General features: G+C 40.9%; 1 protein-coding gene across 1 annotated transcript in view; it reads left to right on the top strand.

The window, feature by feature from the left end:
- Positions 1-21,215, top strand: part of elp4 (elongator acetyltransferase complex subunit 4) — a 242,058-nt gene extending 220,843 nt beyond the window's left edge. Inside the window, exon 10 of the mRNA XM_068046598.1 lies at positions 20,495-21,215. Within this exon, the coding sequence (XP_067902699.1) occupies positions 20,495-20,626 (132 nt within the window). The 3' untranslated portion in view covers positions 20,627-21,215. The remainder of the gene's footprint in view (positions 1-20,494) is intronic.
- The last annotated feature ends 2,935 nt before the right edge of the window (positions 21,216-24,150 follow it).

Raw genomic sequence — 24,150 nt, 5'->3', positions numbered from 1 at the left:
TGAATATCCCTTCGGACATCAACACTACCCAACCTCTCACCATTTAAGAAATACTCTGCCTTTCTGTTTTTTTCTACCAAAGTGGATAACATCATACTTATTTACATTATATTCCACCTGCCATGTTCTTGCCCATTCACTTAGCCTGTCCGTCCCCTTGAAGCGTCCTTGCATCCTCCGCACAACTTACATCCCCAACTAGTTTTGCGTCATCAGCAAATTTGGAAATATTACATTTGGTCCCCACATCCAAATCATTTATATAGATTGTAAACAGCTATTGCCCCAGCACTGATCTTGCGGTACCCCACTAGTAACAGCCTACCATCCTGAGAATGACCTGTTTATTCCTACTCTCTGTTTTCTGTCTGTTAACCAATTTGCAATCCATAACAGTATATTACCCCCAATCCCATGTGCTCTAATTTTGTTTACTAACCTCCTGTGTGGGACCTTATCAAAAGCCTTCTGAAAATAAAAATACAACACATCCACTGGTTTTCCTTTATCTATGCTACTAGTAATATCCTCAAAAAACTCCCAACAGGTTTGTCAAACATGATTTCCCTTTCATAAATCCATATTGACTCTGCTGAATCATATCATTATTTTCTAAATGTCTAGTTATCACATCCTTTATAATAGATTCTAACATTTTCCCTATTGTTGACGTCAAACTAACTGGTCTGCAGTTCCCCGTTTTCTCTCCCGCTCCTTTCTTAAATAGTGGGGTTACATTTGCTACTTTCCAGTCTGCAGGAACCTTTCCAGAATCTATAGAATTTTGAAAGATGATCACCAATGCATCCACTATCTCAATAACCATCTCCTTCAACACTCTGGGATGTAGCTCATCTGGTCCAGGGGACTTACCAACCGTGAAATCTGGGCCACTATCTTGTCTTTCACAGCATGTAGACTAGTGCATTTGTTTATCCCTACAGTAGCAAGAAACTGCATCCACCAAATACATAATAACTTCATTTTACTCATAAACAACAATCTGAACTAGTAACACATGGGCTGCATGGAACTGGGAAAACACGAAACTGGGAAAACACGAAAAAATGTTGGCCCACTGCACGAAGAAACTGATAAAGAAAGAGAGAATAGAATATGAATGTAAACTAGCAAAATATACAAAAACGGACTGTAAAAGCTTCTATATGTAAGTAAAAAGGAAACGTTTGGCTAAGACAAAAATGGGTCCATGACAGGCAGAGGCAGGAGAATTTATAATGGGGAATAGAGAAATGGCAGAGAAGCTAAATGACTAACTTTGTGTCTGTCTTCACTGAGGAAGATACAAGAAATCTCCCAGAATTAGAGATCCAAGGGATTAGGGGGAATGAGGAATTGAAGGAAATTAGTATTAGTAAGAAGGTTGTATTGGAGAAATTAATGGGGCTGAAGGTTGATAAATCCCCAGGACCTAATATTCTACATCCCAGAGTGTTGAAAGAGGTAGCTATGGAGATAGTGGATGCATTGTTGATCATTTTCCATAATTCTATAGATTCTGGAGCAGTTCCTGCAGATTGGAAGGTCACAAATGTCACCCACTATTTAAGAAGGGAGGGAAAGAGAAAACAGGGAATTACAGACCTGTTAGCCTTACATCAGTCTTTGGGAAAATGTTAGAATCTGTTCTAATGGATGTGATAAATGGACACTTGGATAATAATGATCTGATTGGGCATAGTCAACATGGATTTATGAATGGGAAATCATGTTTGACGAACCTGTTGGAGTTTTTTGAGGATGTTACGAACAGAATTGATAAAGGGGAATTGGTGGACGTGGTATACTTGGATTTTCAAAAGGCCTTTGAGAAAGTCCTCCACAGGAGATTGATTAGCAAAATGAAAGCACATGGGATAGGAGGTAATATACTGGCATGGATTAAGGACTGATTAACAGGCAGAAACCAGACAGTAGGAATAAACGAAACAAAAACAAGAAATGTTGGAATCACTCAGCAGGTCTGGCAGCATCTGTGGAAAGAGAAGCAGAGTTAACGTTTCGGGTCAGTGACCCTTCTTCGGAACTTAGGAATAAACGGGTCATTCTCATGTTGGCAGGCTGGGACTAGTGGGGTACTGCGAGGATCAGTGCTTGGGCCCCAGCTGTTGACAATATATATCAATGATTTGGATGTGGGGACCAAATGTAGTATTTCCAAATTTGCTGATGACACAAAACTAGTTGGGGATGTAAGTTGTGAGGAGGATGCAAGGATGCTTCAAGGGGACGGACTGGCTAAGTGAATGGGCAAGAATATGGCAGGTGGAATATAATGTAAATAAGTATGAAGTTATCCACTTTGGTAGAAAAAAACAGAAAGACAGAGTATTTCTTAAATGGTGAGAGGTTGGGAAGTATCGATGTCCAAAGGGATATGGGTGCCTTTATTCATGAGTCACCAAAAGCTAGCATGCAGGTGCAGCAAGCAATTAGGAAGGCACATGAATGTTGGCCTTCATCACAAGGGGTTTTGAGTTTAGGATTAAAGAAGTTTGCTGCAATTGTACAGAGCCTTGGTGAGACCACACCTGGATTTTTGTGTACAGTTTTGGTCTCATCTAAGGAAGGATATTATTGCCATAGAGGGAGTACAATGGAGGTTTATCAGACTAATCCCTGGGGTGGCGAGATTGTCTTATGAGGAGAGATTGGGGAAACTGGGCCTGTATTCTCTAGCATTTCAAAGAGTGAGAGATGATCTCACTGCAACATACAAAATTCTTGCAGGACATGACAGGGTAGATGTAGATAGGATGCTTCCCTTGGTTGGTGAGTCTAGAACCAGGGGACATAGTCTCAGAATAAGGCCATTTAAGACTGAGTTGAGGAGGAATTTCTTCACTCCAAGGGTGGAGAATCTTTGGAATTCTCTACCCCAGAGAGCTATGGAAGCTCAATCATTGAGCATTTTCAAGACAGAAATCAATAAATATCTAGATACTAATGACATCAAGGAATATAGGAATAACGTGGGAAAGTGGCATTGAGGTAGATGATCAGCCATGATGTAATAGAATGGTGGAGCAGGCTCAATGGCCTACTGCTGCTGCTATGTCCCTTCCTATGTAATGACAGTGGAAATGTCAGTGTTTGCTATCATTACTCCACTGAAACTGACCGCAACCTTGGGAGTCTGAACATGCGCAGAATAATGCAGAAATCCAGAAGTTGCTGTCAGTGATTCTATGTTTCTCCAGAGGTGTGCTGTTGAGTTCTCCCCAGACTGCAATTAATGGGACATCTTTGAACTGATGAGAACATCCACTCTACGCTGTTAATCTAGTCTTTCTGTAAAACCCTTTGAAAATGTTGCACCTGCTGAATGAGGTGTAACTGAGTTTTTAACAACCTATCAAGTTCATAATTACTGTTAAAGATCCTCACTCGCCCTGAAAATTCCGCATTTTTAATTTTTTTTTAAAGTTTGTTTATTTTAGCTTCTATCGTAATCCAATCATAATCGTTTATATCTATCTGAAAATTTTAGTTAAAAGTAAAGCTATTCAGAGCTTTTTTCTTCCTGGTTTGCTGTGTGTGAATACTTCAATGTGATTGGCTGCTTACCCTGCTTTCTGACATCAGTGCTGCTGCATGCCTGTAGATCCCCTTTCCTTGGTGCCACACTTAAACTGCTGTTGGGAAAGAGGAAGTCTGTGCCACAGAGATTGCTAGATCTTTGTGGGCAGCTTTCTTCGAGTTCAAAGGGGAGTGCAGTTGCTTCTCCGCTGATTGTAAAATTCGAGCCAACAAGTTCCACATCACGCTGTGATATCTTTTCCACTACCTTCATATCTGATTTTTACCCTGCCGCAGTCTTCAAAATCTAGGACAAATCATCGCTTTCCCTCCCACACCTCACTCCCCCCGGAATAAAACATCAAGCCTAGAACATCACTGCAGATCTGTCTGTACCTGCTCCACCTGCACTCAAACAGTAAGTACCACAAGGGCCATCAGCTAAAGACCTGTGCTGTCTACCATGACTTCAATCCAATATATCCATAAAAGGACCAATATGCTATTTGCCCTTCCATCTACTTCGTACAAAATGACAAACTTTTCAGGGCAGCAATCTTTCAAGTTAAATGGATTGCTGTAACTGAAGTAATGCCTTTAAATAATAAATTGTGTACCTACTAGTACAGCAATTCCGTTATACATGCAAATTATCTGTGGACGCTTTCATAATACATGAAGCAAAAAATCACTTACTTGTTTCGTTGAGGTTAAATTAAGATTTTTAATAAGGAAAGCTTTGTGTGTTTAAATGGCAGAGATTTATTGCCAAGTGAATTTTTGAAGTAAAGCTACCTGCGACACATAAATAATTAATTTGCTAAAATATGATCATTTCAATTTGGGACTTTGTGCATACAGCGTTAATGCAAGAATACTGTTTGAATGTGGTTAAAAATTCGATCTGCTCGTGCTTCTCCATCCTCCTAAAGTTCAGTTTACCAGTAAGAAGCTTGGAAATCTTATTGTAGGCATCCTGTCAAAAAATGTGGAGCTTCAGCACTTCAGTCCAACCTATTAAAACTGAAAGCACCATTTATATGCATTTTCTGTAGTGTTTTACACAGCCTTACTGTCTTCATATTACCTCTGGGTGAATGCCAGCTCTGCTGAAAACATTTAAATTAGGCAGACTGCTAAAGGGTTGTTTGGAAATTTTTTTATTCACATATCTTCAGAACTCAGGCACAGTCCTATGCCCTTTGACCTGCATAACAGAATTTGGCTCTATGCTTTTGGGCTGCCAACCTGCCAAATGGAAGTGCGTGACTACCAGGTAGCATTGTGATTTTTCACACATGGTTATGTACGGTATTGATTTATATATTTTTAAAAACACCCCAGAGTATTCTATGAGAGCCATGTGAATGTGTAATCAATGCATTGAGTTTTAAGTATGCTCCACTGAATTTCTCCATCAAAGGTTTCCAACTTCTGACACTGGACCAACAAACACCTAAGCAAATTGCTCACATGGACATGGGGTGTTTTCTGCATTATTATTTTACGATTATTTTATTCTCCACTACAGTATTGTAAATGGCTTGTCAAAAAATTGCCTTAAGGACTATATTGTTAAAATATAAATGAACTAGCTATAGCAAATTTGCTTCTGTGCAACTAATGGAAAGGTACAAAAAAATTGGAAAAGAAATGTAGTTTACAACAGTTGTGCTCAAAGAAACACTTGTTTCTCATTGTTGACCTAAAGTCATTTATAGTTGAATATAATTTTTCCCCTTTGTGTCCAGTGAGAAACATGGCATCTTCATATCTAAGGATATGTCTTATCTTTTGATGTATTTGTTTTCTGCTCTGGCCAGTGATGGATCCATCTCTGGAATGGAGCAGTTGTCTGCATGGTAGATGGATGCAGGGCTTAAAGACTTAATGCAAATCGTACTTGATCAGTCTGGAATTGAAATGGCCAACTAACCTTACAGCTTACTTGAGGTCAGTCAGTGCATTGTGGCTGAGAAGCTTAGTATTTGGCCCCAAAGGGTTTGCCTTGAGTAAAGTCTCAATGCTGCCTTTAGGGAAGTATACTTCCTGCCCATATTCCCTTTAAATTTTGTTCTTACCAGTTTTTGCAATGCCTGGTACAGTTGTGTAGCCGCACATGCAAGTATGCTGCACTGAATTTCTCCATCAAATGTTTCCAAGTTCTGACCCTGTACCAACAAACCCCCTATTACTCAAATCCACGTAAAGGACTCAGGTTATTTTTTTGCATTATTATTTTACTACTATTTTATTATTCTCCAACCACAGCATTCTAAATGGCTTGTCAAAAAATTGCCAAAAAAAAATTTAACACAGAACAAGGCTTGCGGTGAACCTTCCAGGCTGCTGCACGACTGCACAGACAAGCAGCTTAGCAGGAATGTTGCTTACCGTCCAGCCTTCAACTTGCTGCCTGACTGTTAAATGGAATATTTCCATAGTACTCATTACTTGCAGCAATAGATTTGATTATGCTTTCTAGGCAATTTTCTGCCAGGGATTACATACAATCCCAAGTGGAAAAGTTTTCCCTTGTGGTACCTGAAAAGGATGACAATTGTCTGTGGGATTTTTGTTCTCCCTTACTGACCCAGATATTACATTGTTGTAACCATCTTGGCCTTCAGCAATCTGTGGCAAAGTTAGACATTTGGGGAAATAACCTCTGATTTGCAGATGCATGAGAAGATTATGGAGTCTGTCCACGTCACTTAGGTGTATGATTCCAGCATTACATTTTAACTGAACCGAATAAAATAAAACACAAACAAGAAATGCTGGAAATACTCAGCAGGTCTGTGGAGAGAGAAGCAGAGTTAATGTTTCAGATCACTGACCCTTCATCAGAACTGGCAGATATTAGAAATGTAAAAGGTTTTAAGCAAGTAAAGCGGAGGTGGGGCAAGAGATAACAAAAGAGGTGTTAATAGGATAAGGTCACAGAGAATAACTGACTAGAAAGTCAGGGAGCAAAGGCAAACGGTATGTTAATGGTGTACCGAAAGACAAAGCATTAGTACAGAGAGGGTGTTAATGGACAGAAAACTGAGCAGCCTGGATAAAATAAAATATGGATCCTCTGAATTCATGGGATTTTGTAACCTAAACTTATTAATGTATGAAACAGGCATTTCAGAGGAGCTAGAGAGTTGATGAGCTTTTATGCTTTGGGTTCCGTCCAGAATTATTTGACATGATGTTAGGACATTTAAGTACTTTATTCTAAGTAATAACCTAGATGCACCTTTCTCATTATTTCACCATTGCTTATTTTATCTTGCATTGCTACTGCCCCCACTGTGTAGATGTAAAAGCTCTTCACTTCTAACAAGAATTATTTGAAAGCCAAAGCGGCTATTGTTTTTTTTATGAAGTTCCAATCTGAAAATGTCGAACACAAAACTGAGATTAGCAGTATGGGTTGTGAAGGCTATTTTTCGCCCCAGCTTTACAAATAGGTTGGATTCACGTACCATCCAAAATTGTCGTTCCATCCTCATCCTTAGGGTATTATTTAGGTAAAAGTTATGTCGCAAATAAGAAGGGTAGACTACCTCCCTGGTAAGCTCCTCCTCATTCTGCATGGTTGCAGGTCCCACAAACTTCCTTTTTTGCTCCCATGTATTTTATTTTATTCTCTTTGTAAGCCCCTCTGTCTTGGGGAGGGGGAAGACTAGGATCCAACTTTACTTTTTGCAATGCTATGAAATCTTCCCTCCTTTTTTGTGTGTTAGCCCTAGAATATAGCCAATGAAAATAGAGAAGACCTCACTTAAAGTATTTTTTTTTAATTCATTCATGGGATGTGGGCATCGCTGGCTGGGCCAGCATTTATTGCCCATCCCTATTTGCCCTTGAGAAACTGAGTGGCTTTCTAGGCCATTTGAGAGGGCATTTAAGAGTCAACCACATTTCTGTGGGTCTGCAGTCACATGTAGGCCTGACCAGGTAAGGATGGCAGATTTCCTTCCCTAAAGGACATTAGTAAACATAGTATACAAAAATGGATTTACCATTGGATATTGGTGTTGCACTGAGGAGAAGGACATGTTAACATCTCCTTGCTGGGAACTACCCAGTCAACAGATTAATTCCTGCTAGAGTCCTGTATATCTGTAGTTGTCAATATCTCATTGCCATGAAAACTATACCAGAATGGGGTCTGTCACTTGCAGAAATACAATTCAACAAGGTGTTATAGCCTCTGGATGAAAAACTCTGTTTATAGGGTGAGAAAGGATTATGCAAGTGACAGTGAAAGGACATGCAAACATGTGTTTCCATGATTTTAATTTAATGTGTGCCATATACTGACAAGATAAATCAGTGTCTGTATTTATGTATGTATATGTACATATAAAAGAAGAAAGATGATTTGAACCCACAATCTTCTGACAGTTGAGTGTGCAGCCAGCTGAACCACCGCTGACACACATGTTGCACTTAATCACTTTGAGTCATAAGTAAAGGAAGATAACTAAGTGTCTTTTGGTTACCTCTGGTTGTCCTCTTTTGATATCCTATATTCAATATGGACAAATTGAGTGGCTCAGAGCCTGTCTTGTGTTCTTTCAGGAGCATGTATTGTTCAGACATCACGTATTCAGTGATAGAGTGCAGGCCCATTCCCAGCAGGGAGCCCAGCAGCATGTAGACTTCAGAATTTCTAGTTCAACGTAGTCTGGAAGTATTATCTGCTGCCCTGTGATGGAATGAATGGGGATAGTAGATAATAGGCCATGCTGCCCTTTATAATGGGGAAAAAGAAATGAATCACATTTGAGCATTTCTGTTACATTTTAGATTGCTCGAAATGCTTATTCAAACTGTTTGCTGTACTTCATAATATTCATTCCCTCCCCCACCCCACTCAAATTTTGAGCATTGCAATTTTTCCCAGTCCAGGAATATTTCTATGGATAGTGACTGAACAGTTCAGAAATTTAAATTTCAGTTATTTATGGTTTAAGCTCGGGCTGCTGTTCACAATAGGATAGAGTTTCCACATTGAGTGCAAATGGGAAATTACACCCAAAATGCTCTTGAAATTGCACTTATTAGGTTACAGTTCAAGTTTCCATTAAAATTAATTTCTGTAATCACAAACATAAAATATTCCATGAACTAACACAATCAAGTAGTGTGTAGAATGTAATTTTTTATCTTTCCGTTAAAGTATTCCTGAATGTATTTGAGAGTGCTAACGTCGCGCAGTATCATTAATGCAGCATTTTTAATAAGAGTGTCTACTCCTCCACTCGTGAGTAACTTGATTTAAAATCACTGAAAATTGCTTAAAAAGAAAGCTATAGTAAACCCTTTAATGGTTTCATTTTTGTACACTAGTCCGTTTCTAAACATTAAATGTTATTTAATAAACATTAGGCCTTTGCACCTAAGGAAATTAGCACAATTTGAAGAGTCTTTCTAAACCAATGTAATCGACAAAATTTTGCAATTGTGACCTAGAGGTGTAGCCAATTTTGTGGTCAAGGCCTGATCCAGACCCAATGAATATTGAACCAGTGGAAAAGATCATGGAAAACACAAATGTAAGTGATCTTGGGCGTAACTCACTTGCATATTAAATCACCCAATCTTTTGCACCAGTGCAGCTCATTTTATCTGTGTTGCGCTATCACTAGCAGAATCAAGTGGAAACTTTATCCCTATATGTTCTTATTACAAAGGCCATTTGGTACATCTTAACTCATCCATCCAAAAAGACCATATGTTCCCCATCATAGCATCCAGCTGTTTCCCAAATGATTCTAGGGTTTTGGTTCCACTATCCTATACAAAAGTCCATTCCATGTTCAAATCGCTGTGTGTGAAGAGCTTCCTAACATTCGTCTTAAATTTGCCTTTTGCTTTTTTAAACCTGTGTCCCTTTCTCCTACTCTCATTATTCACTTTGAAGTAATGTTCCAGATCTATCTTGTCTATAATGTTGTACTATATACCTCCATAAGGTCACCTGCTTCCTGAGTTAACTTTTACTGTTTATGCAAAATATATACCTTTGTGCTTTGAATCACACAGCATGCTTATTCTCTGTAAAATAAGTTCTTGTTTAATGTTTTGGGATTGGCACTTAGGCCTACCCAGGATAGTATATATCCATAAATAATGCAGAATATCACCATTGAAAGGAAGATCCTGATAAGTAGCACTAGATTTTGGGGCTATTTGAAACCTTTCACAGCACAGTTCCTGTCTCATCATCTGATTTGTATCAGGCACAATCCCAGTTCTGCTCTTTCGTGAGTACCTGAACAAAAATGTTAAACATGTAACCTGAAGCAGGAGAGTATTGACTATGCTGAAAGGTTACAAGTTCAGGAATTATGCTTCATTGATTTTCCAAACTAATCCAAGGTGGTGCTTACAAGAACACATATTGGTCAAGTTCTAGAATTCAAACAATTTCTAGAACACAACATACCCTGATATAGAGTTGAAGCAAGTATTAAAATGACTCAAGTCTGGTTTATTTATCTTCTCCTCTTCTTCTTTGGCCTCCTTATCTCGAGAGACAGAAGAAGAAGAGAAGATAAATAAACCAGACTTGAGCCATTTTAATACTTGCTTCAACTCTATATCAGGACTCAAGTCTGGTTTATTTATAACGCAGCAGTTTTACAGAGGATAATCTATAGGCAAGAGCATTCTATTAGTCAGTATTGCATTTAAGCGGTTGAGATGGTGACAAACATTATGATCTCAATTATGAAATATGTTAAATCCTTAAAAAAGACAGTCCAGCTGGAGGTGCAAATGTGTCTACTTTTCCACATGTGTAAATTATCACCAGCTCTTGAAGTATTGTTAAATTTGTAAACTGAGACACCTGTATACTTGTGTCAGTAAGGCACCTCTTGTACTCTCTTTTATGCTTTAAAATTGCTGATAGGAAGCAGCCTCTGGGCAGACATTTTGTCCAAAGCTTCTTCTCCAACAACATCATGAACAGGGCATTGAATTGTCTACAGTAACCCCCATTTGGGAATGCATTGAAATAGTGCAAGAGGAGAACATAATATTCAAAATGTTGACTTCCAGACTGCAACCAGTAGCACCATAGTATAAAACAGGACAAGAAGAGGTTATTGAGAAGCCCTTGAGGCAGTCACATCCCAAATTCACATTGAAGATTATGTGCCAATTTAGCAGAATGTACATCTGTTTTTAAGTCTGCCTAGATTAGTGACTGCTGTTAAGGGGCTAGGTGGATGGCATGAATGTTTGCAGATCTCTACCATAACCCCTTTTTTGAGCTGGCTGCTAGGAGTCTTGAGCTACTGCCCAGGCAGAATGTCACTGACATTTTTTCCCCTCCCTTCAACAGAAAGCTGACATAAAGCTCCTCCTGGTGCATACCCTCCTGATGCAGTGAATATTGAGCACCAAGAGAAGGATCAGATGTGTGCCCCCACCAATCCAAGAGCTAGTGAATAATACCTCAAGTGTCTTGTTATAATATGTATAGGTAGAATTTGCGGGCCTAGCTTGATCTTGGATTTTGGCAACAAAAAATGTATATATAAATACTTTACATCAGCAGACAGCAGGCTCCTGCAAGTATGATTTGAGTTGAAGTGTGTTTGGAATGTACAAGCTGACAGCTGTGATGCTGGATTTTGGTTTGCTGCATGTTAGAGAGGGTTACGCTGTGCATTTTATATCACTGCTGTAAGCTAATAATGAGATATGTAAATTATATTGATAATTTTGTGGTGATGTGCGTCCTCCTGCCACACCAACAGAGTAAAATAATATTTTTCAGCTTATGCCCTGAGGCTGGAGGTCGTGATCTTGAAGATATCCACTTGTCAAATTGCTGTCCTGTTTTTTGTAATCAGAAAATGCTTGGAATTTAGACAATAAGAACATGACAGAATGTTTTTATTGAGCATGAGATAAAAATCAATGTTTAGGCAGCAGCATTCCTTCATTTGTGGTGCTTAGGAAGCTCAGAAAGATCAAGTATATCCATTGGATTCCCCCACTAATTACAGGCCTGTTCAGGCCTTAGGAAGAGAGTAAAGTGCCATATTATTCCACCAGTGCCAGGGGGCTCAAACCTGATCAGGTCAATGAATAGTTCTTAACACTTGTAACACATTTTATTATTCCATTCAGTTGGCAGCCCAGGGAGTAAACTTATTGTTCCTTGACGAAGACTATTAGACAGTTATAAAGAGCATTCTGTGCAGGTGTGGAAGAGTGAAGCAACAGCCACTGCTTTGGCAGTTTCCTTGAAGCATGAATTCTTTTCTGCAACATATATAAGTATGTACAACAGGTACACGTTTGTTTTGGTGGCTGTTTAAAGATACACAGACCAGAGTTATACCGCATATTGTAGCCAAGGAAAATTGAACTTTGCGGATGTGTACTTACTGAAAGTATTTGATACTAATGCAGTTCAGGATTGGAGAGCAGTCGGACCTGTGTGGAAACGCCGAGAACCAGGAGCAGATAAATCCAGCGTGAGGCTCGGGGCCTTCACTGACCTTCAGGAGCGGAGAGCAGTCGGACCTGTGCGGAAACATCGAGAACTGGGAGCGGATAAATCCAGCGTGAGGCTCGGGGCCTTCATTTGCGGAGAGCAGTTGGACCTGTGTGGAAACGCCGAGAACCGGGAGTAGATAAATCCAGCACAAGACTTGGGGCCTTCACTTACCTTCAGGAGCTGAGAGCTGTCGGACCTGTGTGGAAACAACCAGAACCGGGAGCGGCACAGTGGTTAGCACCGCAGCCTCACTGCTCCAGGGACTCGGATTCGATTCTGGGTACTGCCTGTGCGGAGTTTGCAAGTTCTCCCTGTGACCGCGTGGGTTTTCGCCGGGTGCTCCGGTTTCCTCCCACAGCCAAAGACTTGCAGGTGATAGGTAAATTGGCCGTTGTAAATTGTCCCTAGTGTAGGTAGGTGGTAGGGAATATGGGATTACTGTAGGGTTAGTATAAATGGGTGGTTGTTGGTCGGCACAGACTCGGTGGGCCGAAGGGCCTGTTTCAGTGCTGTATCTCTAAATAAATAAATAAAAATAAATAAATCCAGCGCAAGGCTCGGGACCTTCACTTACCTTCAGGAGCGGAGAGCAGTCGGACCTCTTCAGATGCACCGGAGATTTGAAAAAAAAAGCCAACAGTGACGTCACAGGAAAGCTGCAAGGTGATTGGTTGGTGAGTCACTGCTGTTAGGGAATAGCTCTAAATAGCTAGGTAAGTATCTAAGGTAAGAAAGGTTTACAGTTTATTTTCATATATAGTAAGTAGTGTTTTTAGGGTGTTCTGTAGTAACGAGGACCAGGGAAGTAGGGCCCTAGAGTAATTGATATTATTTGATATTAAGATCTTCTAAAAGGTTTAATTTAAAGGGTTAAGTCATGGCAGGGGAGCTCAGAGCTGTGGTGTGCTCCTCGCGCTCTATGTGGGAAGCCGGGACCAATTCCAGTGCCTGGGACCAGCATGTGTGCAGGAAATGTCTCCAGCTGCAGCTCCTGGAAGCCCGGGTTTTGGAGCTGGAGCGGCAGCTGGGGACACTGTGGAACATCCACAAGGCGGAGAGTATCGTGGATAGCACGTACAGAGAGGTGGTTACACCGCAGGCTCAGACCCCACAGGCAGGAAGGGAATGGGTGGCCACTAGGCAGGCAGTGCAGGAATCTCCTGTGGCTATTCCTTGGCAAAACAGATGTACTGCTTTGGATACTGTTGGGGGGAATAGCCTCTCAGGGGAAAGCAGCAACAGCCCAATTCGTTGCACCGCAGTTGGCTCTGCTGCACAGGAGAGCAGTAAAAAGTGTGGAAATGCAATAGTTATAGCGGATTCAATTGTAAGGGGAATAGATAGGCGTTTCTGTGGCTGCAATAGAGACTCCAGGATGGTATGTTGCCTCCCTGGTGCTAGGGTCAAGGATGTCTGAGAGCGGTTACAGGACATTCTGAAGGGGGAGGTGGTTCCAGTACAAACTGGACAGGTTACACCTGGGCAAGACCGGGACTGATGTCCTGGGGGGGTATTTGCAAGAGTGGTTGGGGAAGGTTTAAATTAAAATGGCAGGGGGGATGGGAACCTTTGCAATGAGTCAGAGGAGGGGAGATCAAAGACGAGAACAAAAGACAGTAAGGGGAATAAGAAAAGTGATAGGCAGAGAAATCAAGGGCCAGAATCAAACAGGGCCACAGTGAAAAATAGTGGGAAGAGGCAAGTAATGTTAAAAAGACAAGCCTTAAGGCTTTGTGCCTTAATGCGTGGAGCATTCGCAATAAAGTGGATGAATTAATCGCGCAAATAGATGTAAACGGGTATGATATAGTTGGGATTACAGAGACATGGCTGCAAGGTGACCAGGGATGGGAAATGAACATCCAGGGGTATTCAGTATTTCGGAAGGACAGACAAAAAGCAAAAGGCGGTGGAGTTGCATTGCTGGTTAAACATGAAATTAACGCAATAGTGAGGAAAGATATTAGCTCTGACGATAGGGAATCTGTATGGGTAGAGCTGAGAAACACTAATGGGCAAAAAACATTAGTGGGGGTTGTATATAGACCCCCAAGCTGTAGTGGTGATGTTGGGAATGGCATGAAACAGGAAATGAGAGACGCATGCAATAAAGGAACATCTGTAATAATGGGTGACTTTAATCTGCATATAGATTGGGCAAATCAAATTAGTCACAATTCCGTAGAGGAGGAATTCTTGGAGTATATATGGGATGGTTTTCTGTACCAATACGTTGAGGAACCAACTAGAGAACAGGCCATCCTAGACTGGGTATTGTGTAATGAGAGAGGAATAATTGACAATCTAGTTGTGCGAGACCCCTTGGGGATGAGCAACCATAATATGATAGAATACTTCATCAAGATGGAGAGTGACATAGTTGATTCTGAGACTGGGGTCCTGAATCTTAGTAAAAGAAACTACGAAGGTATGAGGCACGAGTTGGCTATGATGGATTGGGAAACGTTACTTAAAGGGATGACGGTGGAAAGGCAATGGCAAACATTCAAAGAGCACATGGATGAACTGCAACAATTGTTTATTCCTGTCTGGCGCAAAAGGAAAATGGGAAAGGTAGCCAAACCATGGCTTACAATGGAAATTAGAGATTGTATTAGATCCAAGGAAGAGGCATATAAATTCACCAGAAAAAACAACAGACCTGAGGATTGGGAGCAGTTTAGAATTCAGCAAAGGAGGCCCAAGGGATTGATTAAGAAGGGGAAAATAGAGTACGAGAGCAAGCTTGCGGGGAACATAAAATCTGACTGTAAAAGTTTCTGTAGGTATGTCAAGAGAAAAAGATTAGTGAAGACAAATGTAGGTCCCTTACAGTCAGAAACAGGGGGATTTATTATGGGGAACAAAGAAATGGCTGACCAACTAAATGCATACTTTGGTTCTGTCTTCACAAAGGAGGACACAAATATCATACTAGAAATGTTGGGGAACACAGGGTTTAGTGAGAGAAGAACTGAAGGAAATCAGTATTAATAAAGAAATGGTGTTGGGGAAATTAATGGGATTGAAGGCCGATAAATCCCCAGGGCCTGATGGTCTGCATCCCAGAGTACTTAAGGAAGTGACCCTAGAAATAGTGGATGCATTGGTGATCTTCCAAGATTCTATAGACTCTGGAACAGTTCCTACAGATTTGAGGGTAGCTAATGTAACCCCACTATTTAAAAAGGGAGGTAGAGAGGAAGCAGGGAATTATAGACCAGTCAGCCTGATGTCGGTACTGGGGAAAATGCTAGAGTCCATAATCAAAGATTTTATAGTAGAGCACTTGGAGAACAGTTTTAGAATCGGGCAGAGTCAGCATGGATTTACGAAAGGGAAATCATGCTTGACAAATCTACTAGAATTCTTCAAGGATGTAACTAGTAGAGTTGATGAGGGGGAGCCAGTGGATGTGGTTTATTTGGACTTTCAGAAGGCTTTCGACAAAGTCCCACATAAGAGACTAGCGTGTAAAATTAAAGCGCATGGGATTGGGGGTAGTGTATTGCGATGCATAGAAGATTGATTGGTGGACAGGAAACAAAGAGTAGGGATAAATGGGTCTTTTTCCGAATGGCAGGCAGTGACTAGTGGACCCCAGCTATTCACAATATATATTGATTTAGATGAGGGAACTAAATGTAATATCTCCAAATTTGCAGATGACACAAAACTGGGTGGGAGGGTGAGTTGTGAGGATGATGCAGAGAGGCTTCAGGGTGATTTGGACAAGTTTAGTAAGTGGGCAATTGCATGGCAGATGCAGTATAATGTGGATACATGTGAGGTTATCCACTTTGGTAGCAAAAACAGGGAAGCAGATTATTATCTGAATGGCTATAAACTGAGAGAGGGGAATATGCAACGAGACCTAGGTGTTCTCGTACACAAGTCGCTGAATGTAAGCATGCAGGTCCATCAGGCGGTAAAAAAGGCAAATGGTATGTTGACGTTCATAGCGAGAGGATTTAAGTACGGGAGCTGGGACGCCTTGCTGCAATTATACAGGGCCTTGGTGAGAACACACCTGGAATATTGTGTGCAGTTTTGGTCTCCTTATCTGAGGAAGGATGTTCTTGCTATAGAGGGAGTGCAGCGAAGGTTTACCAGACCTGAGATGGCGGGACTGACGTATGAGGAGAGATTGGGTCAGTTAGGATTATATTCGCTGGAGTTCAGAAGACTGAGGGGGGATCTCATAGAAACCTATAAAATTCTAACAGGACTTGACAGGGTAGATGCAGGAAGGATGTTCCTGATGGTGGTGGAGTCCAGAACCAGGGTTCATAGTCTAAGGATACGGGGTAAACCATTCAGGACTGAGATGAGGAGAAATTTCTTCACCCAGAGCGTGGTGAACCTGTGGAATTCGCTACCACAGAAAGCAGTTGAGGCCAAAACATTGTATGTTTTCAAGGAGTTAGATATAGCTCTTGGGTTTAAAGGGATCGAAGGATATGGGGCGAAAGTGGGAACAGGCTACTGAGTTAGATGATCAGCCATGATCATAATGAATGGCGGAGCAGGCTCAAAGGGCCGAATGGCCTACTCCTATTTTCTATATATTTCAGACTGACTAGCAGAACTGAAGTTTAAAAGCTAGGAATTTCTACATAGCTTTTATCAGCATTGTCACTAAGTTTTCAGTAAAGCATAATGTTTTAAGTGGGTTTTTTTGTGCTACATTCCCTATATAAACACATAGAGCTGTATCTTCTGGAGAACATTTGAACCATGTATTGCGATGGTGAAGTACTGGTTGTGGCAGGGCTATCGCTATCGAAGTGTTAGTGGCAGCAATTTCAATTGATCAATTAATATCACTAAAGAAGAGTGTTGGCTCAACTGTGTTACGTTTCTCCCCTATTGTGTGCTGGTACCAACCATCTAAATTAAACCTAACGATAACACTAACATTATAAGAACCACACGTCGTTTAAAAATAAGGTGGATAAACTGATAGCCCAAGTGTCAGTGTGCCTCAGTTGTGGGAAATCCTGCCTCTGAGTCACAAGACTGCAAGTTCAAGCCTTCCTCCAGGTTGTGAATATGATACTTGGCTGATGTATCAGTGCAACACTGAGGGAGCGCTGCATTGTTGCAGATGATCTTTTGACTAAGATGTTAAACTAAGTCTGCTAGTCTTTGGCATTCTGGTGAACAATAAGATCCCACAGCACTTTTCAAAACGGAGCAGGAAGACATCGCATTCTCCTGACCAACATTCCTCCCTCAACCAACATCATCAAAAACAGATTAACTGGTCATCAGTCTCATGTTGGGCTTTGCTTTATCCAAATTGGCCACTATGTTTATCCAGCAAACAATCATTGCGCGTCAAAGTAATTAATTGTATGGATAGCACTTTGTGATGCCTCTTAGTAATCATAAAATGATACAGAATGGAAGAGGCTTTCGGCCCATCATGCCTGTGCCAGCTCTTTGGTAGAGCTATCCAAAATCCTGCTCTCTTCCCATATCCCTGTTATTTTTCTCCTCCAAATATTTATCAAATTCTCTTTTTGAATGTTCTAGTGATGTGAGAGGATGCACGCATTTCCTCAAGCCAGGATAAAACTGAGGCTTAAGGTTTAAGTTGTTTCCCTCATTTCACAAAACCTTTAAAAAAAAAAATTTGATATCAAGTAAATACTGCTATTTACCAATGTAACCTTATTAGGATTTGACCATATTATGCCTTTAAGGTAAGGCAGCACCTGTTTAGTTACTTAATGACAGAAAAAAGCTTTAAACATTTCTAAGTTCTATTTGCAATAGGTGTTGGAAAAGGTTATTGAATTATAGACAAGTAAGACTTCAAAATACTTGCACATCTAGTTGAATGTGCAAAGTTTACATATGCACAGGATATAGCACCACATGCATTGGAACATATACAATATTTGTTGATGCAATATTTTTTGCATCTGGTTTCCTTTTTTGGTTATTCTGTTCCTGCCCCACACCATCACCTCAGGAGTCCTCCAAGGATCTAAGCTGGATCCCCATTCCTCATTGTCTACAAGCTGTCCCTTGACACCATCATCCACAGACATGGAGTCAGCTTCCATGTGACAGTACCCTTCTCCGCCTCCTGTCTTGATTTATAATTGATGGACGGTAAAACCAATCTGCGATTTGTTATATAAAAACAGATCACCAGTGGCTCATGTTTGAGACGGATAGCAACACGTGAACAATTTAAAACAAGCAAATTTAAAACACTGATCTAAATTCTTTCATCTTCATAAATCTTATAATGGCCAGATCACGTTACTTCGGGATGCGTCCTCCCATCTGCAAGTAACGGTGCAGCTTTCGTAATGTGCGAGGCTCTAATTACTCCCCACTATCTTTGTTTCTGCGACCATGCAACTCCAGTTTAACTTGGAACAGTTTGTCACTGAAATCCCTAATGCATAAAAAAACAGCAAACAGATGGAAGGGTGTTGTAAAATGGCGTATAAAGCAGTAAGTATAGGGGATTAGCAAGGTGCAAAGAATTTATTGAACTGCTCGAAATAGCCGGTGCACATAATGTTATAAGCAGCACCTTTGTAATCGACTCCTATAGTACTGGTAAATGGTTAGCGCTGCTTGTCCATTTTAAGCAGCTGTCTGTGATGAGCGTGGTCGGTATAAGTGGTGGGTACTGTATCTCCTTCTTTGACTCGGTGTCCATTTTTTTCTGATTATACCTCTGAAGTGCATTAGGACGTTATTCTATGTTAAAGGCGCAGTGGTTAGCACCGCAGCCTCACAGCTCCAGTAACCCGGGTTCAATTCTGGGTACTGTCTGTGCGGAGTTTGCAAGTTCTCCCTGTGACGGTGTGGGTTTTCGCCGGGTGCTCCGGTTTCCTCCCACAGCCAAAGACTTGCAGGTTGATAGGTAAATTGGCCATTGTAAATTACCCCTAGTATAGGTCGGTGGTGGGGGAATTGTGGGGATGTGATAGGGAATATGGGATTAATGTAGGATTAGTATAAAATGGGTGGTTGATGGTCGGCACAGACTCGGTGGGCCGAAGGGCCTGTTTCAGTGCTGTATCTCCAAAATAAATAAATAAATACAAGTTGCTGTTTTAGCTAGAACTACACATCACATCCAAGATCCTTCAAATGTTTCATATCATTGGTTTTCTTTGACAGTCCCATTGGTAAAAATAATGATTCATTGCTGATCTTTTCGGGAAATGATCTGATGCAAGCTCTTGGATAATTACCTTTCTCGGTTCACGGGATTTGAAAAACCTTAAGATTGTAGAGTCTGAAGGGTTCAATTCTAGACAGCTTAACTTTTGTGAAACAGGAGGAAATTCCGAGGCGCAGTACAACCAAGTGTTAGACATAAGCTCACATCTACAATTTCCCATATGGAAAGCTTGTATCTCACTTATGCCACTGGGGATGGGGAACAGGGAAGAAGGGAAGATTGATGGATGACTCACTAAGAGTCCCTCCCCTCCCCTGCACTGCCTACCACTTACAGTGCATTGACAGAGGCCTGGGACTACGTCATCTGCTAGACCTCTCAGACAGGGAATAGAATGTGTGACAAGGGACTTAAATGAGTGTATGTTATAAATATGAAATGACTAATTGCTGCATGCACTGTTACACAGTGTAAAGTTTTCATGCACATCTTGTGAGCAAGAGCTTTAAAATGATTATGACTCTATCATTGATTAACTTAAGATCTGTTAAGCAACAAGATTGCATTAATGCATTTTGTTGCCTTGGCAGATCACTTCTATGACTCACTTGCGTTGCAGAACGTGTTTTGCAGCTTCATTCACAGGGTCATCTGTGACTCGATTCGTAGCACTCTCACCTCTGACACAGAAGGTTGTGGGTTCACATTGCCCTCCTGAGACTTGAGCATGTAATCCAGTGCAGTACCGGAGTCCTGCACTGTCAGATGAGATGTAAAAAGATGCCTCGTCTACCCCCTCAGATAGACATAAAAGATCCCACAACACTATTTGATGAACAGGGCATTCTCCCAGTGTCCCTCAACCAACACCCACTTCTTTGCTGTTTGTGGGAGCTTGCTGTGCGTAAATTGACTGCTGTGTTTCCTACATTACAGCAGTGACTACACTTCAAAAAGTGCTTCGTTGGTTGCAAATGCATTGGAACATCCTTAGGATGTGAAAAGTGCTATAGAAATGCAAGTCTTTTTTCATTAAAAAGATGGAGAATGGCAAAAGGTTCTTTTTTTTAAAAATGACGAAATTAACACTTTATTGAAGTACTGTTGCTTTTGTTGTCTGAAGTCACATTTCCCCACAAAGAAATAAAATGCTGGTATATATTTTTCTTTGCAATTCATATATTTATATCATTTGTTATTCTGAATTGTTCTTCAAAATAATCAGAACACATTTTGAATTTTCTTTTTTCTCTCTCCCTCCTTACAAATCCCTGTAACAGAGACTACATTTGCCTCCAGACTTGTCAGACACAGTGAGCCGATCAAGCAAACAGGATCTGGCAGAATCAGCCAAACTGCTGAGCACAGGATGTGGTGGTGCAGCCAGAGGCAAGAAGCACCTGGACTTTTAGTGACTTTTATTTAACCATTTCACTCTGAATTCTCATCATATGCAAAGTGTGATTGCGAATCATTGCTGTATACGTATAAGCAATAAATATTTTTGTCTAGATAATGAGCAAAGGCGTGAATCATTCAACAAAAATAGAAACAAACTTTTGGAATGAGGTTTGTGTTGCATTGTAATTGCCACTTATGCTCTGTGATAAGCTTACCATATAATGGATTTTCTGCAATATAATTCCTTGATAGGACACCATTATTTACAAAAATAAATCACAATTAGACCATAAAATGTTATTTATGATAAATGGATTGGAGAAAATAACCGGGGAACAAAGTTGCATTTGTTGAATTATTTTTTACGGTATTACACATTGTTCTATCTGTGCATTTTGAAAATCCATGTTGTCACTACTACCTGCGTATCAATGTAATTCATTCCGTGTGGGGGGGCGGGGGTTCTGAGAGATGCGACAAGGCACACCACCATTCCACATTCTTCATGAAACTATGTTTTATAAAAAGATTTTTTTGTAAGATGTTTAAAAATATTTGTTTATTTACTAAGTTAAAAAATTAAATATGCAATAAACTGGATCCTTCCTGAGCACTTGTATAATTTATACAAACTTTCTAATATTACATTGGAAAAAAACTCAATGAGTTCAAAATAACAGCAAATTGCATTTATAAAACACCTTTACTGTACAATAACAACCCTAGACACTTCACAGGAGTGTTATCAGACAAATTTGACACAGAGTCAGATCATGAGGTAATAGAAAAGGTGGCCAAAAGCTTGGTCAAAGATGTAGGTTTGAGGAAGTGTTCTAATGGAGGAGAGAGACCAAGAGTTTAGAGAGGAAGTTCCAGAGCTTGTGGCCTAGGTAACTGAAGGCTTGGCTGTCAGTGGTGGAGCTTAAAAAAAAAACCATAAAAAAACAAGGATGCACAACAGGCCGGAATTGGAGGTGACAAACGTAGGGAGAGGCCTTGGAGGTATTAAAGTATTTAACTGCCTTTTAAGCACACTAATGGCAGGAACACTTTTTTTTTTAACTAAAATATTGTGGTTCTATTAATGAGAAGACAAACAGTAGAAAATATTTCTGGAAATGAATTTGAAGATGAAGGCAGCCGACAAGAGAATTAAATGAGGAATGACAGGCACTCAGATCTGAGAGAGTCAGATCAGGACAGAAAGGAAACAAATGTGTGGTAGGATAATGTGATATGTTCTCTAACCAGCATTGTTAGGGAATGGGAAATTTAGCATCGTGGTTGTATTACTGGAATAGCAATCCAGAGGATTGGACTAATGATCCAGGGGCATGAGTTCAAATCCCACCAGGGCATCTGGGGAACTTAAATTCATTTAATTAAATAAATCTGAAATAAAAAGTTGGTGTCAGTAATGGTGACCATGTAACTACTGGATTGTTGTAAAAACCCATCTGGTTCACTAATGGCCTTTAGGGAAGGAAATCTGCTGTCCTTACCTGGTCTGACTCCAGACCTACAGCATTGTGATTGATTCTTAACTGCCCTGTGAAATGGCCGAGCAAGCCACTCATTTGTCAAGAAGGTGGATTCTCACCACATTCTCGAGGGCAATTAGTGATGGACAATAAATGCTGGCCTTGCCAACAACGCTCGCATCCCATGAATGAATAAAACACCAATTAGTAAAGGGTAAAAAGCATGAATGGCAGAGAGAGCTTTTGGTATATAAAGTGTTGTAAGTATCTGTTGACATTGGCATCCACTGTACTTTGTGGCATAGCCATGTTTAACCCATTGATTTTTCCAGGTACTTTTTAAATTCGCACAATGTTTGTGCTGCTAAGTAATACACTTGGAGAGACATAATATTGAATGCAGCATCTGCCTATCAGGGATGAGTTTGGGAGCTGATATTTACGTTGATTTGGTAAAAAAATGGTTGCCCATTAAGCTATCCTGTGGTAGTTTTCTGGTTATGTAACTTGAATTCATTTTAAATATTGTTTTAAAAGCTGGTATTCGTAAAAGTGACCATGAAGCTATGGGATTGTTGTTAAAAATGCAACTGGTTCACTAATATCCATCTATGGAAGGAAGCCTGCCATTCTTACCCAATCTGTCCTATGTATGATTCTAGACCTATGCCAATGTGTTTGATGCTTAACTGTCCTCTGAAGTGGTCTAGAAAGCCACTCAGTTGTATCGCCACCTTCTCAGGGCAACTAGAGATGGGCAATAAATACCAACCTGGATACAAAGATTAGGACACATCGAGTCCAGCCTACTCTCAAGCATCAACAAAGTGATGGAAGCTGGTGTTGACACTGCTATCAAGCTGCACTTACTCACCAACAACATGCTCAGTTTGGATTCTGCCAGGAACATTCAGCTGCAAACCTCATTACAGCCTGGTTCTAACATGGACAAAAGAACTGAATTCCAGAGGTGAAGTGAGAGTGACTGCCTTTTCCATTGAGTCAGCATTTGACCAAGTGTGGCAGCAAGGCACCCCAGCAAAATTGAAGTCAATGGGAATCAAGAGGAAAACTCTCCACTGGCTGGAGTCATACCTAGCACAAAGGAAGATGGTTGTTGGAGGCCAATCATCTCAGCCCCAGGACACGCTGTTGGAGGTCCTCAGGATAATGACCTAGGCCCAACCATCTTCGGCTGATTCATCAATGACCGTCTCTCCATCATAGGGTCAAAGTGGGGATGTACGCTGATGATTGCAGTGTTCAGTTCCATTTGGAACTCTTCAGATAGTGAAGCAGTTCATGCCCACATGTAGCAAGACCTGGACAACATCCAGGCTTGAGCTGAGAAGTGACAAGTAACATTCATGCCACACAATGCTATGTAAAGGCCATCTGCAATGAGAAAGTGTAAGCACCTTTCCCTGACTTTCAACAGGATTGCCATCAACATCCTGGGGGACACTATTGACAAGAAATTTAACTGAACCAGGCACATAATTACTGTGGCTGCAAGAGCAGGTTAGAGGCTGGGTATTCTGTGCTGTGTAACTCACTTTCTGACTCCCCAAAGCCTGTCTACCATCTACAAGGCACAAGTCAGGAGTGTGATGGAATACTCTTCACTTGCCTGGATGAGTGTAGCTCCAACAACTCAAGAAGCTTGGCACCATTCAGCACAAAGCAGCCCACTTGATTGGCACTCCATCCACCACCTCAAGCATTCACTCCCTCCACTCCTGGTGCACTGTGGCTACAGTGCATACCATCTACAAGAGACACTGCAGCAACTTGTCTAGGCTTATTTGACAGCACCTTCCAAACCCATGACCTCTACCACCTATGACAAGGGCAGCAGGCGCATTGGAACACCACCCTCCAAGTTATGCACCATCCTGACTTGGAAACATATCATCGTTCCTTCATTATCACTATGTCAAAATCCTGGAACTCCCTATCTGACAGATCAATGGGTGTACCTGTACTTCAAGGATTGCAATAGTTCAAGACGGCAGCACACCACCAAGTTCTCAAGGGCAATTAGTGATGGACAA

This window comes from Heterodontus francisci, chromosome 14, assembly GCF_036365525.1.
Source record: "Heterodontus francisci isolate sHetFra1 chromosome 14, sHetFra1.hap1, whole genome shotgun sequence".
Lineage (NCBI taxonomy): Eukaryota > Metazoa > Chordata > Chondrichthyes > Heterodontiformes > Heterodontidae > Heterodontus > Heterodontus francisci.
The sequence above is the reverse complement of the archived record's forward strand: the minus strand, read 5'-3'. Positions and strand labels throughout refer to the sequence as shown.